This window comes from Glycine max, chromosome 20 (genome assembly GCF_000004515.6).
Source record: "Glycine max cultivar Williams 82 chromosome 20, Glycine_max_v4.0, whole genome shotgun sequence".
Lineage (NCBI taxonomy): Eukaryota > Viridiplantae > Streptophyta > Magnoliopsida > Fabales > Fabaceae > Glycine > Glycine max.
In genome coordinates this window covers 37,457,533-37,476,930 of record NC_038256.2, presented here as the reverse complement: position 1 = coordinate 37,476,930, position 19,398 = coordinate 37,457,533, and the positions used below count along the sequence as shown (strand labels likewise).

The 19,398-nt window shown below is 33.6% G+C and overlaps 2 protein-coding genes, 1 long non-coding RNA gene and 1 pseudogene across 4 annotated transcripts; all 4 read right to left on the bottom strand.

The window, feature by feature from the left end:
* Nucleotides 1-948: 948 nt before the first annotated feature.
* Nucleotides 949-3,133, bottom strand: LOC100776178 (cyclin-D4-1). Of its 2 annotated transcripts, none has more exons than XM_006605939.4 (5): nucleotides 2,479-3,133; nucleotides 2,309-2,395; nucleotides 1,927-2,221; nucleotides 1,740-1,804; nucleotides 949-1,533 (listed from the first exon to the last, which is right to left on the bottom strand). In XM_006605939.4, exons 1-5 carry the CDS (start codon nucleotides 2,722-2,724, stop codon nucleotides 1,291-1,293), a joined length of 936 nt encoding a protein of 311 aa, XP_006606002.1. In that variant the 5' UTR covers nucleotides 2,725-3,133; the 3' UTR covers nucleotides 949-1,290. The 2 variants fall into 2 exon arrangements, with proteins under 2 accessions (XP_006606002.1, XP_003555300.1); XM_003555252.5 differs by having other exon boundaries at nucleotides 1,740-1,843; nucleotides 2,479-3,122.
* A 2,342-nt stretch (nucleotides 3,134-5,475) lies between these two features.
* On the bottom strand, nucleotides 5,476-9,863 carry LOC100775632 (nucleobase-ascorbate transporter 4-like; annotated as a pseudogene).
* Nucleotides 6,674-8,644, bottom strand: LOC121172677 (uncharacterized). Its single transcript, XR_005890288.1, has 3 exons — nucleotides 8,589-8,644; nucleotides 8,437-8,496; nucleotides 6,674-7,560 (listed from the first exon to the last, which is right to left on the bottom strand). It is a non-coding gene; the product is annotated as an uncharacterized lncRNA (long non-coding RNA).
* Nucleotides 9,864-11,191: 1,328 nt separating the features above from the next.
* Nucleotides 11,192-16,530, bottom strand: LOC100820533 (nucleobase-ascorbate transporter 4). The gene is made up of 14 exons (XM_003555250.4): nucleotides 16,161-16,530; nucleotides 15,954-16,051; nucleotides 15,664-15,840; nucleotides 15,253-15,353; nucleotides 15,053-15,128; nucleotides 14,887-14,946; nucleotides 14,175-14,353; nucleotides 13,802-13,898; nucleotides 13,416-13,502; nucleotides 13,275-13,333; nucleotides 12,716-12,807; nucleotides 12,144-12,221; nucleotides 11,686-11,846; nucleotides 11,192-11,590 (listed from the first exon to the last, which is right to left on the bottom strand). The coding sequence occupies exons 1-14, from the start codon at nucleotides 16,267-16,269 to the stop codon at nucleotides 11,372-11,374; spliced, it is 1,593 nt and encodes a 530-aa protein (XP_003555298.1). The 5' UTR covers nucleotides 16,270-16,530; the 3' UTR covers nucleotides 11,192-11,371.
* Nucleotides 16,531-19,398: the final 2,868 nt, after the last annotated feature.

Below are 19,398 nucleotides of genomic sequence, written 5' to 3'. Positions count from 1 at the left end.
TTGATACTACTATAAAAACAAACATTGCAAATAGGTCATTTTCTAAGCTAGCATTTATAACTTCACAGTGAACAAATTTAATGACGATAAAAGATAGATTAAAAACAAAACTATGAACATGGATAAGAAAAAAAGAAAAAAAAACCTAAGGTCAACCATAACGAAAATCTTTGTCATTACCCGGAAAATAGTGTCTCTCCCAGTCCCGTGGTGTGTGTGTTGGGTTATTATTCAATTATTAGGAGCGTAAACGTAGTCGAAAGTCCTAAGGTCTCGTTATTCTCAACAGCAGCTTTTTGGTTCCTTGTTTGTTCCCCCTACCTACAATCCAATGAGGCTATGACTATATAACCCATAGACCATTGTCCTACAACTATACACTATTACTAGGACGTGATGTGTATGATTTGATGCAAGTATATGTGACCTCCTACACCGTTTCTTCTTTGCCTTGACATTGGTCAAATCATATCTCTCTCTTTGACCCTACCACCACCACTTTTCCCACTCATATCATATATTTTCCCTCCAATCTCTCTCTTTTCGTATCCATTACGTGGCACCAACCCGTCATACCAACGTCACCCTCTTCAAGCTCAGTAGTAACAGTAATAAGCACCACATGTTCCTGTGCACCAATTATCCCCGATGATTCAAGATCCAACTGCGGGCCCCACTTGTCGGACACTACGTGGCTCAGCCCCGCTGGCCCATTAGGCCCAATCACACCAATTTCATTTTCTAATTACGACCATGTTGTCCTTTCAAGCCCAATATCTCTAAAATTACCCCAAACACATCATAACACGCAAGCATTTTAGGCGGCACAAAATAATTTCAGCCTTCATCAGTTTCTCTGACCGATGCCGTACTTTCAAGCACAGGAATGCCACATACATGGCTTAATCGTTGCAATATCGAACCAAACAACTCATTAGATCCACGCAATTATTAATTTATACGAACGTCATTCAATTCAATGATAATACATCACAAGTTAAAAATTATGCAACAACAATAATAAATTAAAAATTGAAAAAGTTACCTTCGCCGAATCAACCAAAGACTACCCAAATCTTGACCTTGGTCTTTTATATAATCAAGATATAAATTATAATGCATTCAAAAACCACAAAGTAAAGTAACCTCTTTCTCCCTGACAAGAGATACCCAAGAAAAGGAGACATTTATATATTATATTGTGACTGTAATTATTATAAATATATGAATATATGAATTATATATGATGCCGAGAATGAAGTGAAGTGGAGTGAAGTTTCGGTCTTGCATCTACCGCCGGGGTGCATCCGAGGCAGAGGATCGAAGCCGTTTATTTGGCGGCTCGGCTTGTTCCTCGGCTGAGCCAGCAAAATTCCTCTCGGAAGGTGTGTCGCAGCTCCCACAGGTGGCGGCGTCGAGCACGCCGACGGGGCTGGACGGCGCCGCCGCCTCGGTTATTCTGACTTTAATGGATGCGGGACACGTGTCCACCACGTACTCCTCCATTAGTTGGTGACAGCATCTCACCATTTCCTGTCCCCGAAGAACAAAGATTCATTTGTCAAAATAATAATAATAATAATAAACAAACAAACAAACAAAAACCAAACAGAAAAAAAAAACAACTTATCATCACCCAACACTGTAACACACAGCTTTCCACGCTTCTTAAACCTTCCAATTATTATTATTATTATTATTAAACCAAACCAAATCAAATAAACATTTACTTAGCTTACACTGTTTAATCTGTCATGAAAACTCAGCGGTAATTGGCCGTTGGCGGAGCACTGCACGGCAGCGGCTGCGACGGTGGACGGCGCAAATCCCAAGAAGTTAATGACTGCCCCAATGAAAACACACGAGATAAACGACGATTGAAGGAGAAATGCATGTGGTTTGGAGAAGTAGAAGGTTAGCACTTACCACGAGTGGTGCTGAGAATGAGGTTGGAGGCAGTGGTGATGGATTGGGAAGAGGAAGAAGGGAGCTTGGTGAAGAAATAATGAAGATAGTCGAAGGGGGTGACAGAGCGGAGTCTCCATTTGAGGTTAGACATAACCCATAGTTCCATTCTCTGAACCGTTTTGGGCTCGAAGACGAACTTGGGCTGAAACAATTGAAGGTCCAGTAAGAAAGGCACATGGGACTCCTCCATTTTCGCTGCTAGAGACAAACATGCCACTGATAACAGCTGAAATGCCCACCCACCACTTTCTTGCTGCCACCAATAATTAAATAATTAAGTATTACAGAGTCTGACTTTTTGCCTCAAAAGCGACACATTTTACGGGAGGAAGTAAGATACCGGAAGAGAACATCGAGAGAGAAAACGGTCCAAATAGTTGACGGAGAGAAACGCCGTTACCGGGGAAAACTCGTAGAATGCGTGGACCTGCATTGCCAACACTCAAAACATCAAACATTGGTTCATGCAAAAGGATTTTCTGCGTTTACGTCCCAGAGCGCGTGGGTTACCTTTAAGATCCAGTTGACGGCGTCCAAGCGAGCGGTGACGTCCACGGAGCGGTCGCGGCAGCGGCGGAGGTAGTCCTTTTCCGGCATGTGGTGGGTCTCGGCGTCAAGGAGTCCGGCGATGGCGGCCTCGTCGGAATCCGGGAAGGGGGACGGTGGATGGTGGTGGTCGGAGGTGACTTCGCTGGCGTCTTCGGTGCAGAGGAAGGGAGGGTCCGGCGAGAGAGGCATTGTTGAGGAGGAGGGCATTGTTGGTGTTGGGTCATGGCTGGGTTCTTATGGATTTGTGTTTGACATATTAAAAGCGGTGTCTTTGCTTTGCTTTCTCTCTCTCTCTCTTTGCTTTCTGTCTCTGAAGTTTTCTTTTTTGTCTGTTTGTTTGGTTTCTCTCTCTCTCTCTCTCTTGGGTTTGTGCGTGTGAAGTTGCAGAGAGAGTGGGAAACAGTTTCGTTTCTTATTTGCTTGTGGTTTTCTTTTGCTGAAACGAGGAGTTGCCAAGCATAGACAAGACAGAGGAGAGAGGATGGATGAATATATGTAATGTATTAATGGCAGTGCACATTAACATATGCTGTGGGGGTGGTGATTTATCTGTCGCTACTCACTGGTTTATTCAACCTTTTCACAGCTATATTTATTGTCGCAAATACTAACCACTATACTATAATCTTCGTAATCTATCTCCTTTTAACCTATGTTTATGATAACTTGTAATCTATATTTTATTGTTCAGTATTTAACCAACGTTCTTGAATTTCATACACTGAGAAGATTCTTTCACTTTTATATACGGCGTATTGTTTGCGAATATAACAATGACTTCTCATGAATGATTCGTCTAACATTTGCAATTTTCCTATTCGAAGACATAGAGTGTGATTGGATTCGCATTGGATTATTTAAAATCACATTGAAATATTACTTAATATGATTTTAGATAAATATTTTTAGGTTTAGTTTTATATTAAAGAATTAATTAAGTCTAGATTTAAAATTAATTTAATTTGAAACAATTGTATCTATAATAACTAAAGAGAAGCATCAGTAACACCCTCTTTCTCTTTCTGATGGGTATCACATATAAATTAGGAAAAAATAATCATTAAATGAGATGTGAATTTCACTAAAATTATTTATTTTTAAAATATGTCAACCAATCAAAAAAGATATTAAAATAAGAGTGTTAAAAAAAAGTGTCATTAGTATCTTTCATAAATAAATTATTTTAACTTGTTAATGTGGGTAAACACAAACAGTAAAGGATCTTCGTCTTTATGAATGTGGCTTGATTTCCATGAACACCACCAAAATTTTCTAATGGGTGAATAATCCTTCTTAGGAAAATTTCCTAAAGACCAAAAAGTTAGTTAAATAATTGTAATTAAGAAAAATTGTTTGCATTTTAGACTTATATAATAATCTTTTAGATGAATTTTTACTGATAGTCTCAACAGGACTTCAATGTCCTACACACATATTTGCGTGGGTGTATCACCTTGTCCTGTCACTTTCTTTTAGGAAGAAAAAAAAATACTCTTTCAGTTTTCTTGACATACGAGATACTTTCGAGAGTAGGAATGATATATAAACATGGTTTAAACACTGGAATGCTAAACTCATGAGGTCCACAATTATTACTAAGACATCATCATTTGTTACACCAGATTATGGATGGGCGAATTAAGGGGAAAGAAGAGTTAAAAAATATTAGACCGTCCCTCGTCTAGTGGTAGGAAACAGAGGAGAGAAGAGGTTTTGTAAGTGGGATCCACCATGATTTTGTGTTTCATTCATAAACGGACAGAAAACAGATGAAAATATCCCTATTTATATCACATTTTATTATTTATTCAACTAAACAACATACAAATTATGTCTATTTATTATTATATAGACAACTAAGATTTTTTTTTTCTTTCATATACCAAACAACCTGAAAAATGACTTTACTTTCTATTCATTTTTCTTTCCTTTTATTTTTTCCCTAAATCAAACACACTATAAAAAAACATTATTCAGTAGTGCATAACAAGTTTTTTTTTCTCCTTTCTAAAACAAGATATTTTTAGAGTTATAAATCATGAGACAAATAAATGAAAGTATAAAAATCATTAAAATAAATTTTAAATCTTCAATAAAATTTTCTTCATGCACAAAATTGGAATATTAAATCTCTCTTAATATTTTTAAGAAATTTAATTATTTATGGATTGTGTTGTATGTTGTTGTTGGTAGTACATAACAAATTAAAATTATGCAATTTACGGTGAAAAAATAAATTACCTGTTAATGATCATTTAGTTTAAAATATCTAATCAAAATTGGATACTTGTTTATTTTCTCGTCACAAGTAGAAATTTCCATATAATGCGTAAAAAATGAAGTTTCCACGTCATTAATGAAAGCTCAGATAAAAAATAACTTTATTTGCTTAAATAAAAACACATTTGACCCTTACATCTATCAAATACATTTGATATCTTACAAATAGTTAGTCCAAATTATTAGTGCCTATTTTTTATATCAAAGATTTTTTTTCTTCTGATTGTTGAGTGTTGACTTTAATATTTGCTGAATATAAGATTATTGATCAATATTATTAACATTTCATACAATAAATTTTTCACACAGTCCATCATTGTTGTTTTCTCATGTGAGTATATGACAACACGGGTGCGTGATTCCCGCATGACAATGGCTGCTGCTATATGGACCCGCTTAGTCTTGGCCATGCCTAAATAAGCCTATTAGAAAGCCATATATATTTCAAGTCCAATTTCACCACACAAATTTCAATACTTCAATTTGCACGCTTTAGTCCTTTGATTTATCGTCTTCATACATCATTATCATCTCCTCTCATGTGTTTGCCACTTTGAGCTTGGACTAGGCTTGAAGCCTACAAGACACTACATTCTCATCCTCACAGCCCAAGCAGGCTTTCCTAATAAAACATAAGGCCCAATTGAAATAATTTAGCAGAGTCAAATAAGTGGACTATGGTCCTGTAGTATGTAGATATTCCTAATACAGAGAATATTCTACTTCCAAGTACATGGGTGTGTAAGACAAGAACTTAACATGCAAGTTGGTATTGCTATATAAAAAGTATAAACTGCAACACATTTGCTCTAATATCTTTTAATTTATACATATTTCTATAGAGATTCGATGATATGTTGTAATATATTCATACTATAGCAATTTGTGTAAGCACTTTTGAGACAATAAATTGTCTTGAGAATGATATATTTCCTCTTGTTCATATTAAAATGGAAGTGCACTCAATGTGAGGGGAAATATCTGCCCAGGTTTGAAGGGAGTGAATAGAAAAGTCTTCAGTTCTAGAATCCTGGTTGAAGGTCCTGAATTTTTGGCACCAGTGTCTCCCACTGTCTCGGCAAGTTGATCTCTCTCCACGACTCACAGTTAAATCCAAGAAGTAAGCAACTATGATTGCCACTGATGCTGGGGATGAGAAAAGTGCTTGCACTATATTGTTGAACTGCAAAAGGAAAGTTACAATGAGTCATAAGAACCAAAGAAAAGATAGCTATAGTAAAACTAAAATCATAAGAATCAACGTAACTTTGTCAGGTAGTATATGCAAACCCAAGTGGAGCCAGTATGAACAGGGCCATGTTCGTTGAAATACTTTGGAACAAATAAACCGATGCCCGGAGAAACACCAAGGATGAACATTGACCTATAACTGTTTATATTGCAGAACTGAAGATAGCCGAGGCCAGAGGATGCTTCTCATCATGGAAGAAACATTAGAGTCAAAGTTAGAAGTAATTCAGGAAGAAAACATGAAATTAGCATGAGTCAAATGGAAATACATTTTGCATGTCTAGTTTCATGGCAGTCAGTAGTCAACTTGTCTGTTTTTGGTTTATAGCTCATTAACTTGTTAGTTATCATAAAATGCTCATACACATAAAGATTGTAGAATTGTTTTCCCTAATTGACATTGCAATATTTTCAATGCATCTGACCACATAAGATATAAATCACACACATGCCTACGAAGGAAAAGAGAACGCAGTAAATAGCTGCTACAATTGACAAAGGTATTGAAGCAAGAAATGCTCCAAATTTTCCTGGCAGAGAAGCACAAACATGAATGCTTAAGTAAAAAACATTAGGCGGAAAAAATAACACATGTAAAGCTAGATAAGTTTGACTTCTCATCACTTAGACTACGTTTGAATTGATGGAAAGGGATGAGACAAAGGTGATCGAATGGAATGAAATATATACCATCTATTCCATCAAATACCTCTATTTTTCTTCTCTAAGGTAAAGGAAGAAATTACTGTTTGTTAATTTCCTTACTATTCTATTCACTTCTTAAGTAAGGAAATGAAAACTCTTTCCATTCCATCATAAACTATTCAAACAATGTTACTATATTTTTCTTCTTATTTCTCTCTTTATTTCTAACATATCATTGTTATATCCATTAATTTTTTTTCTCTTTTTTATTTTAAAAATCTTTATTTATCTTTCTTTTTCTCATATACCCTAAAAAATGAGGTGTAGGGTTTATCATTTTCCTTTGGAACACTTGGCATGATGCCCCTTTCCAATATTTGACCACTGGAAACACAGTAGTACAAATTAGCAAAGCACATGCATAAAATTGCTCACATGATGCAAAAAACCAAAAAAGAAAGATGTAGTGGTAGTACCGTAGAAGTTGTCAAATTACAAGATAATAATAATAAAAAAAAAGACCAAGGGAAATTCCCAGAATTTTCACAAATCAAATGTATACTTCACAAAGTCATACCGATCAAGTACACATTGTCATGTGCAAACTATTACTAGCAATGCATTAGCCTTTGTAATTATTTAATTAAAAAAATACAACAACCATCCCCACAAGTTTTGTCTACATTTAAAATAAAATAATAAAAAAAAGCAAACATCTACCATTGCAACAAGAGAAGCAGCAACAGTAGCAAAAATATCACCAGCATTAATTGAAAGAAGGGGGTTCCCATAGAAATGGATATGGAACTCTTATCCTGCTTAAATGGAGTGATGTCCAATTGAAGAATACCAGCTTTAGATGACCATCTACATGAATGAATTTACCATCAGCAAATGACCAATCATCCATGTGTGTGTGAGCATTTTATATGAGTTGCTGAGAACACATTCAGCTCCTCGTCATAGTTGTAAACATTAGTTTGATGCTTCAAAGCCTTAGATATATATATCATCATCTATTACATCACAAAATATAATATATGCCTTTGGAAGCACTAAATGATTCTTAATAACACAAGCAAGCTACTTAAGACTGACCAAGGAGCAGCACTAATTAACCCAGATCGGTACGGCAACTTGATTGAGTTATAGATGATCTTTTTTTGTATGCACTAGCTGCAGTCAAAATTTCAGCTAATGCCCACGCAATTCCAATTGAGATTATGATTGCAAATCGATCAACTCCTCTTGATTTCATTTTCAGGCATTGGGGAATGTACGGCAAGGCCATTCATTTAACATAAGTAGAAATATCAATTTAAAATTTTAGTTTATTTTGATATATAATATACACTGATAACAAGGGTAAATGACTTCTTACATTTCCGCTAGTTTAGTATTCTTAAATTTTATTCAAGAGTCGGTCAAACCAAGTGAAATTATGCATTGAGCAATGTCCAGCAGAATCATATATATTTTTTGATTTGGATCATAGATATCCTCTATAGGAGACAATCTTATTCAAGCCAACAACATGTTGGAGGTAGCTCTTCCATCATGATTTTTTTTTCATACACAAGAGTCGAACTTGAGAACTTTAAGAAAATTTAAACATATACCAGCCACTTGAACCAACAGTTGGTAGAAGCATATATATTAAATAGCAAGGAATTTTGGATAATATATTTTAAAAATTGGAGCTTATACTTTTTGCCTCAGTATTTGGTAAAGAAAGCAACATACCTGGGACACGATGACAAGGATAAGAAATGCAGGGAGACCAATATCAATGCAATCTAGCATCTACAAGAATCAAAAAACAATTAGTAAACAACTAATAATCAGATGAAAGAGATATGTTACCAATATGGATAAGAAAGGAGCAATGCATGTACTCTTGGAAATGCTAATAGGAAGAGTCCTAGGCCAGTAAGAGTGACAAGGGGAACCACACTAAGGGGGCTGAGGCACCTGCAATATCAGTATATACTATATAGTTAATAACTTAATATTAGTGCATTTTTCTATTCTAAAACATAGCTGATTTTTTCAAAGAAGCAAATTGCACTATAACGATCAAAAGAGATTCTGTACTCAAGCATGTACATTGCCTGGCAAAAAATCCGTCCAAAGCCAATACTGATTTGAAAGACCGATGCAGTAATAAGTGCCCTCTGTATGGCTCTCATGGAATGTATAAATTTCTATATATATATATATAAATCCAACCAAGAAAAAAAATGATATTGGTGACATGTACTATCACTTTTATCTCCAAAACTGCTAATAAAAACTAGTCCTTTTCCAAGTAAACTCTTTTAATTACTTCTTATTTCCCAATGAAAATGAAACAAAAACATTTTGGAAACACCAACCTGATGTGAATTTTCAAACACAATCATCCTTTTGAAAACAGCAATGGACGTAGCAGGAATGAGGAAAGTATAGGATGCTCCAACAACCACTGGAAGACGTGTTCCAAACCACCAGCAGTATGTTAATTGCCGCAACAAAAAGTAGAGTATCTATCACTTGAGCCTTCTCCTCCTATATGGTTATTATTATTTTCAAAAGAAAGAAGAAATTTTAGTGAAACAAAATGACTAAACAAATAGATATATACACGAAAATGCTATATTAAGAAAAGTGAAAAAAAAATTATTACATTGTCACCACCCATCAAAGGTACAGGGGTGGAGGAAGCCATGACAATGGTCCCAAGCGCAGCCAAGCAATGCAGAAACCCAACACGAATCCCTTCAGCTGCAATGAAACGAAAGCAACAAAAAAGCTAGGAAAATGCGTGTTAGTGTGTTAAGTGTTAAGTATGAAAGTTAAGGCAGAAAAAAGGGTTGGCATTAATGAGATATTAATTATACGTACGCCATGAGGGAGAACAGGCAACACAGTAATGAACACCGGGAAGTTGTTGCTTAACGCGATGAACAACGTACCACAAGAACAAGCTTCCATTGTTTCTCTCTCTCTCTCGTTATTCTCTATCTTGTTTGTTAATGTTTATAATATGTCTCTGATTTCTCTTATAATGCACTGCAGAGATTAATCAAGAAACATGATGATGAGTGAGGGTACGATGCCTGAAATGCTATTATTTTTGGTTTTGGTATGGCGCAGTTTTCAGCTACGAGGTTGAGACAGACGACTATCATTTTTTTTTTTCTGCAGTTACGGTTATGGCCTATTCTAGCATTGCTTTTTTAATTTTTCAATATTAGTATAACTTTTATTCCTTTTTACATATTTTAATTAGTAATCCTAATTCATAATGCGTGTGGAGGTTTATTGCTTCTTCCTAAGATTTATGTTAGTGTTTTGTCGTCGTGTTTTTTAATCCGAGCAAATGCTTTTTCATTTCTCGTCCGTTATATCATGCTAATTTGTACATCAAATTAATCTAACTAGCCAAGCAGTTTCAGGTATTTATCTTGACTATAGATTTATTTATTACTATTATTATTATTATTATTGTCCAAATAAAGTGGTGCATCATGGACCACTTTTTACAAGGATACTCCGCAGTAATGACTGATGAGGACACCTTAATTGGTTCGTTGTGGTTTGGGAATGATAGCTTACTACTACGGTACTACCACTACATCTTTCTTTTTTGGTTTTTTGCATCATGTGAGCAATTTTATGCATGTGCTTTGCTAATTTGTACTACTGTGTTTCCAGTGGTCAAATATTGGAAAGGGGCATCATGCCAAGTGTTCCAAAGGAAAATGATAAACCCTACACCTCATTTTTTAGGGTATAAGAGAAAAAGAAAGATAAATAAAGATTTTTAAAATAAAAAAGAAAAAAAAATTAATGGATATAACAATGATATGTTAGAAATAAAGAGAGAAATAAGAAGAAAAATATAATAAAAATGAGTGTATGATAATAATAGTAATAGCTCTTATTGTTCACCACCTTTACATGGTGTCCGAATTTACAAAAGAAAGCTATACATAACTTGATTAAAAAAGTTTTCGATGACCTTTTGTTAAAAGAACTATGTTTCAAAAATTACTTCAATGTTCATATGTATTACAGATGAGGATAAATATATATTTATAATTTTACAATGTATTTAAATCAAGAGTTTATATTTAAGATTTTAGTATCTGCATTAAAGTTTTCCTTTAAAAGAAGAAATTGCAGTTTGTAAGACATACATTAATTGTCTATCTTGTTTAATTATCTAATTCACCTTTAATTTTCACGTCTGTAACACCCATCCTTCACAAACAAATAACCAACTAAACATATATAGCCATATTACATATGTCGATTAGCCAAAACTTGCAGAGTTGAAAGTTGATCTTCTGTTATGTTACATAAGAAGTTAAAAAAAATTGAAGGAAAGAAAGATATCGAATGTGCCCAAAAAGAAATGAAAAGAGAAAGACATTATGAAATTAATGGATTTTAATTTATGATGAAGCAATAGTATAGTTAAGGGTGGCAAAGTTATCTGTTTATCAGTGATCTATTTACGGAAAATTCAATCCATTCATCAATTGTTAAAAACAGTCAGTATTATATTGCTATAAATTGCAACCCTTGCTCGAATATTTTCTTATACATACTTCTATTTGTGTAGATATTAGACACTTTTGATTATCTAGAGAATGATAGATTCCCTCTTGTTCATTTTGAAATGGAAGTGCACTCAGAATGATGGGAAAAATCTGTTGAGGTTCAAAGGAAGTGAATAGAAGTCTTCAGTTCTAGTATCCTGGTTGAAGGTCCTGAATTTTTCCCACCAGTGTCTCCCACTGTCTCGGCGAGTTGAGCCCTCTCCACGACTCATAGTTAAATCCAAGAAGTAAGCAACTATGATTGCCACTGTTGCTGGGGATGAGAAAATCACTTGCACTATATTGTTGAACTGCAAAAGGAGAGTTACAATGAACCATAAGAATGAAAAATGGTTGTATCAAAAAAAGAATCAAGGTAACTTTTTTTCAGGTAATATATACAAACCGCGGTGGTGCCAGTATGAACAGGGCCATGTCCGGATAGCAATACATATTCGTTGAAATATTGTGGAACAGATAAACCCATGAAGAGAGAAAAGCCAACGATGAACATTGACCTATAACTGTTTAGATTGCAGAATTGAAGGAAACCAAGGCCAGCTGATGCTGCTCATCATAGAAAAACTATAGTTACATTTCAGGAATAATACATGAAATTAGCATGATCCAAATGGAAATACATTTTACATAACTTGTTTGATTTCACAAAATGCATATACACATAAAGATTGTATTGTAGAATTATTTTCCAAAAGTTGCATAATTTTCATTGCATCTGAACGCATAACTTGTTTGTTTTCACAAAATGCATATACACATAAAGATTGTATTGTAGAATTATTTTCCTAACGTTGCATAATTTTCATTGCATCTGCCACATAAATCAGTAAATCACACACATACCTACGTAGGCATAGAGAACGCAGTAAATAGCTGCTATAATTGGCAAAGGTATTGAAGCAAGAACTGCTCCAAATTTTCCTGGCAGAGAAGAACAAACCTTAATGCTTAAGTAAAAAGAAAATCAGCAGAACAAAATAACAAAACTTAAGCTAGATAAGTTTGATTTTTCATCACTCAGGCAATTTTTAAATTGAAGGAGAGTGGAATGAAATGAGATTAACTGGCACTCTGGCAGTGCTTGGACTGTTTAATAGGAGGTATATTTTTCTTTCCATCAAAATACCTCTGTTTTTCTTTCCCCTATTTGGGAGGTATAGGAAGAAATTATCGTTTGTTAATTTTCTTACCATTCTATTCACTTCTTAAATAATGAAATTTAAGCTCTTTTCCATTCTAACATAAAATATTCAAACAATGTTATGATATCCATTTCATTATATTCCACCTTTTGTTAGATATCCAAAATAAAGCCTTAGGAAGGAACAAATTGTGCAATACACATATGAAGTATGACACATATTTCGCTTTCACCAATATGTGTGAGTTTAAATTTGAAGAAATCATTGCAAGACCTAATATAGAGAAGAAAAGCATGAATCCAGCTGATATTTGAATGACTCTCCGACTTCCTACTCGTGTTAAACCCAAGAGTCCTGCATTTTCACTTAATATCAAGGAAATAAAAGAAAAGACAATTAGATAATGTCTTTAATATAATACTAAAAGAAAATTTTCCAAGGTTCACACATTTAATAGAAGGCAATTAGGCAGCCATATTATTCATATATAGGGTCAATAGACAACATCTAGAGCATCATTTTCAGTCAGAAAAGTCCCTACAACAACCACACTGGCTAGCATCATTTTCAGTCCAAGGCCAATCACAAACTCTATGTACTGTAAATCAGTTGCTTCTTTATAACCTCCAAAATTTTCTTATGTGCAAACTTGAAACATCTTAATATCATCTGAAAGAAAATTTAAAAACTTCTGTATGACAACTGAAACAAGGAAATTTACGTTGATTGATTGAAAATTGATAACTCATCTTATGCCTAGAGTCAAGACAACTTAGACCCATAGCCTAAGAATAAAGCCAGTAAGATGATTTTTAAAGGTAACAAAATGTACACTGATGCAGTGGATCCAATTCCTGTGCCAAAAAAGCCATCCAACAGAGTAGATATGCCCTGAATTTGTCAAACTTTAACATATTAGTCCAATTTTTTAGAAGTAAATGCACACATAAATGTAATGTCAGCATCACAGTACCAGCCAGCCAACACCGCGACTAAGCACAGATGGTGGAACAGGGGTTGCACTGCCAAATCTTGATGCTGCAATGAATGTCCCTGTTGACTGTCCTCAAAGAATGAAAAGGACAAAACTATTATCCAAGTACATCCAAATAAAAAAGAACTATAATCATATACCTTTTAATTAGAAATTGTCAAATTACAAGAAGATAATATAGAAAAGACTTAGGAAAGTTCACAGAATTTTCACAAATCAAATTAATAGTTCACAAAGTCATACTGACCGTGGTAAACATTGTCATTGACAAAATATTGCTAGCATTAGCCTTTGTGATTATTATATTAAAAAGTATAACAACCATCCCCACGAGTTTGTCTACATTTAAAAAAAAAGAAGCAAACCTCTACTATTGCAACAAGAGAAGCAGCAATCATAGCAAAAGTATCACCAGCATTGAAAGAAGGGCGTCCCCATTGAAATGGATATGGAACTCTTATCCTGCATAAATGGAGTGAAATCTAATTGAAGAATAGCACTTTAGATGACCATCTACATGAATAAGTTTACCATCAGCAAATGACCAGGCATCCATGTGTGTGTGTGTTTTATAAGAGGTGCTGAGAACACATTCAGATCCTTGTACACAGTTGTAAACACTAGTTTGATGCTTTAAATCCTTAGATATCATCATCTATTTATATCACAAAATATAACATATTGCTTTGAAAGAACTACAAGATTCTTAATAACACAAGCAAGCTACTTAAGACTGACCAAGGAGCAGCGCTAATTAACCCAGATCGATCAGTACGACAACTGAATTGAGTTTTAGGTGGTCTTTTATTGTAGGCACCGGCTGCAGTCAAAATTTCAGCAAATGCCCATGCAAGTCCTATTGCAACTATGACTGCAAATCGATCAGCTCCTCTTGATTTCATCCTTTGGGGAATGTACTGCAAGTCCATTGATTTAACACAAGTTGAAATATCAATGTAAAGCGTTGATTTATTTTGATATATAGTATACACAGATAACAAGGTTAAATCACTTCTTAGACTACCACTATTTTAATCTTCCTACTTAAATTTTATTCAGTAGTCGGTCAAACCAAGTGAAATTACGCATATGCTTTGTCATGCATACATATTGTTTTGGTCTAGATCATAGATATCCTATACAAGAGACAATCTTATTCAAGCCAACAACATCCACAGCATGGTGAGGCCAGCCCTTCTAGTGTGAATTTTTTTTTTTTTCAAACAAGACATGAATGTGAGACCTTGCTGAAGGGAAACCAAACATGTACCACTTGAATGAACTAACCGTTGGTAGAAGCATGCATATTTAATAGGAAGGAATTTGGATAATATATTAGAAAATATGGAGCTTATACTTTTTGCCCCAATACTATCTTGTTGCTGTGCTACAAATATTTCAAATGAATTAGACTAAAATTGATGAGAGAATGGTAAAGAAAGTAACATACCTGGGACAGGATGACCAGGATAACCAATGCAGGGAGACCAATTTCAACACAATCTGCCAACTACAAGAATCAATGGAAAACCAACAATGAAGTTTGTTAAACAACTTAACAATCAGGCGAAACAGATTTATCATATATATTCATAAGAAAAGAGCAATGCATGTACCCTTGGAAATCCTAATACAAATAGTCCTAGTCCGGTCAGAGTGACAAGGGGGACCACACTAAGTGGGCTGAGAAACCTGCAATATCAATATGTAATATTAGTGAATTTTTCTATTCTGAATTCTGAAACATAGCTGATTTCATCAACCAAGCAAATTGTACAGTAATAATCAAAAGAGATTCTCAAGTTATGTAGTCTACCTGGCAAAAATCCTCCAAAAGCCAAAAAAGCCAACAATGATTTGAAAAAAGGATGCAACAATAAGGGCCCCTTGTATGGCTCTCATGGATTGTTTAAATCTCTATAAAAAAAATTCAGTCAAGAATCAATTGAAATTAGTGCCATGCAGTAAACTAACACTTCAAAAATACTAATGAAAAGTAGTCAGTTTCCAAGTACTTATGTATACTATCCATTAACTATTAGTGTGTTTGGATTAGCATCCACACAACTCAAACGTGGATCACAGAAGCAACTTTTAGTTGCTTTTGGTGCATCGTGAAAATTTCATGAGATGTGGGATCACAGATGCTAATCCAAATATGCACATACACACAGTACATAGAGAGAAGTATAATACAGCCATGTAGACAAACACACACTGTACTAACCTGATGTGGATCTAGAAATATACTCATTCTAGAGGAAAAAGCAACGGAGAAAGCAGGAATGAGAAAAGCATAGGATGCCCCCACAACCACCGGAAGACGTGTGCCAAACCATGTTTGCAGCAGTGTGTTAATGGCCGCAACAAAAAGTAGAGTCTGAATTGTTTCAGCCTTTTCCACCTATGGTTTTATTTTTATTTTTCCAAAAAAAAAAGAGAAGAAATTTGACTCATACAGAAAGTACATGAAAACGAAAGTGTTATGAAAAAAAAAGGGTCGAAAAAGTTGATTACATTGCCACCACCGATGAGAGGGACAAGGATGGTGGAAAGAATGAGAATGGACCCAAGCACAACGAGGTAATGCTGAAAGCCAAGAATAATCCCTTCAGCTGCAACACAACACAAAAGAAAGAAAGACGAATTTTATTGCCTCAGCAACAAATGGGTGTTAACTGTTAACTATTAAGTTTAGTTAGTAAAAGGGGTTGTTGTGATTACGCCATGAAGGAGAGCTGGTAACACAGTAATCAACACCGGGAAGTTGCTCCTTGACGGGATGAGGTTGGAACTCATCCAGCTTTCCTCCTCCACCTCCACCACCTGCCATTGTTTGTTTACTAGTCTGTCTTTGGTGTTTCTTATAGTGCAGAAGCAGGTGTGTGAGTGTGGTTTACTTGTTACGAAATTGGCCAGAATGGAAACGGTGAGTGAGGGTAGGCGAAGACGTTGTGACTCTAACGAACATACACTTGCCGCACTTTTCAACAACTCTGACAGACCGGTGTCGTTTTCTTTGCTGCAGCTATGGCTCGGAAATCATACTTGTACAATACTAGCTAGAAATAGAATTAGAATACCACCGGTTACAATGGCTTCTTTTTTATTAGGAATAACCTTAGTCTTTCAATATTTTATAAATAATTCTTCTTGGCATGTCCAAATTGGTCATTTGATGTTTGGCTTAAAATCTCCAACCTGAGTGTCTTTGGGAGGGGAAGGAGAAAAATAAAAAAGGATTAAATATGTTTTTTACAACTAAAAAATAAATTATTTTCAGATTATTATTTTATTGACTTTCGATCAATTATCTATATGAAAAAAAATAACATTTCAATTTAATATCTGTTGTTAGTTTCATTTTATTAAGTGATAACATATTTAAGTTTAATCAACACATATCCAAATTTTATATATCATCAACACTTAATCACTCTTTTTATCATGTTACATCATCATTTAATAAAATATAAAATGAGATTAATGATAGATACTACGTTAAAATAAAAAATTTTCTTGACCAAAAAATAAATTCGAGATAATAATTTAAAAAACAACTTATTTTTTAGATATAAAAAACATATTTAAACTAAAAAAATTACTATAAATTCCATGGAGTTTCATATTTTTTACACTTTAATTTAAATATTTTCATTGAGACAGAATAACTACATCATAGACACCTATATGTTACTTAACACCTTGAAAAAGAAAAAAGAAATAAGATAAAGAAGTATAAATATGATAGGTTACATGATTTAATGGAAGAAAAAAAAGATACAAAGAAAATTATGTCAATTAAGTGTATATAATATATGAGTGGAAAAAAATCATAACTGTTTTTTTTAGCTGCGCTAGGGATTTCTCAACAAACGAAACCAACACAGACATATTCTCCATAGACTATAGAGGGATTATTTTGTAAAATAAAAAATACTAATCTTACTAGCCAAGCAAGTTTCAGGTCATTTATCCTAGCCGTTGATTTATTTAATATCGTATCAAATGGTCAAAATTAAGTGGTGCATCATGGACCACTTTTTACAAGGTTCCAGCAGTGATGAGGTCACCTTAATTGGTTTGTTGTGGTTGGTAATGTTAGCTTAGCTTACTACTACCACTTCCTCTTTTTTTGTCTTTGCATCGTTTGTGTATTTGTATGTGTATGTTTAATTTGCTTTGTTTATGGAATACCTTGCTCATTTGTACTACTATGATTGTGGGAGTCAAATGTTGGAATACCAAACAAGGAATTTCATGTCAATTGTTCACCACCTTTGCATGGCCGCCGCCGGATTTACAAAATAAAACCTATACACAACTTGATTAATGGTTAAAAGAACAATGTTTCGACAATTACTTCCATGTTCATATTTATTAATGGTGTGGATATTATCTAATATATTTGCAATTCTATAATGTATTTAAAATAAGAGTTTATATTAAGATTTTAGTATCTGCAATAAACTTTCCTTTAAAAGAGAAAAATTGCAGTTTGTAAGACATACATTACTTGTCTATCATCATTCACAAACAAAGAATCAACTAAACACATATAGCCATATATATCGATCGATTAGTCACAATTTATGATGTAGTAGTATAGTTTTTTGTACTTTGCATAATATAATAGTATATTCCTTTTTTAGATACCAATTACTAGTGTATTCCTTTTTTAGATACACAATATATATAGTCTGTAACTAAAGAAAAAACATTATATTTGTAACTAAAAAATACTACAGTACTGTAGAAAAAAGAGTGCATGCATTTAATTTAGCATTGTTTTCTCTTCGGGATTTATTGTGTGCTATGGATATATTTAACTTTTTTTGGTAAATGGGAAAAATGGATATATTTAATTGTTAGTACATAAGTTTTTTTATTAAAATAAAACTGTTTGGTAACAAAAATTATTTTCCTTTTTCAAACACTACCATTTTGTAAAAAGTTACTGTTTATCATTTGAATTTATAATTTTTTAACTTATTATAATTTTTATTTTTACTTAGTAATTTTAGAAAAAAAATATTTACTACTTTGTTAATATTACATTGTTTATTTAATAAAAGTCACTCTATAATATTATATCGGTTGGGGTATAACAAGCTTCTTGCAACCATCGTTGGAATAACATATATAACTAGTAAGACTCTTTTATATTGTAAACTTAGGAATTTGGGAAAGAGGGGGGGGAGTCTCCAACAGCCATCTGAACTCTGAAGTATAGACAATTATAAAGAAAAATAGATGTTTTAAAGACTACACCTTGGTTCATTAGGTCATGATGTGAAACCAAATCAAAGAGAACAAGGTATCTATCTAGTTTTAAGATAAGGACTAAATGGATGACCCTCTAGATGGACGAATTGGCTCCAGGTGATTTCATGAAAACTGTAGATAAGTTTGCATGTCTTATTTTAGGGACTATTTTTTAACAAAAGTATTTTTATGAATTTTCTTTAACAATAATGTTTCAAGGATGTTTTTAACCTCTTATGTATTTGAACATATTTTGTATTTTTATTTCTAAATTAAGTTTTAATATTTTTTAAAATAAACTATTAATAGTTTAAAAATGACCTTTTATATATATATATATATATATATATATATATATATATATATATATATATCATAATATAATTATTTATTATAAATTTAAAATATAATTTATTTTAAAAAATATTTATTGGTTAAAAATTTTTATTATATAAAATAAATATTTATCTAGTGTATTACATATACTAAAATATGACCCTGATCATGTATAACTTATTAAACTCTTTTTTTATATAACTTATTTTGAATTTTATACAAATTTTAATCTATAAGTCGATGTTCACTGGGAGTGGGTAAGTGGACTCGGGTCCATGGACTGGCTTACAGGGTTCGTGGTCTGTGCGGGTAACGAATCAATCTTTTTTAAATAATTCATGATTATGCATATTTTGGGTCC

Coding starts and splice junctions, on each gene's coding strand:
- LOC100776178 (XM_003555252.5), bottom strand. CDS start 2,724: ATGCCCTCCTCCTCAACAATGCCTCTCTCGCCGGACCCTCCCTTCCTC. Junction 1,844..1,926: donor CATTCTCAGCACCACTCGTG/GTAAGTGCTAAC, acceptor TCATTGGGGCAG/TCATTAACTTCTTGGGATTT. Junction 1,534..1,739: donor TTCATGACAGATTAAACAGT/GTAAGCTAAGTA, acceptor CTTCGGGGACAG/GAAATGGTGAGATGCTGTCA.
- LOC100820533 (XM_003555250.4), bottom strand. CDS start 16,269: ATGGCAGGTGGTGGAGGTGGAGGAGGAAAGCTGGATGAGTTCCAACCT. Junction 15,354..15,663: donor TATTTCTAGATCCACATCAG/GTTAGTACAGTG, acceptor TTTTTTTTATAG/AGATTTAAACAATCCATGAG. Junction 13,334..13,415: donor GTCGCGGTGTTGGCTGGCTG/GTACTGTGATGC, acceptor TGACAAATTCAG/GGCATATCTACTCTGTTGGA.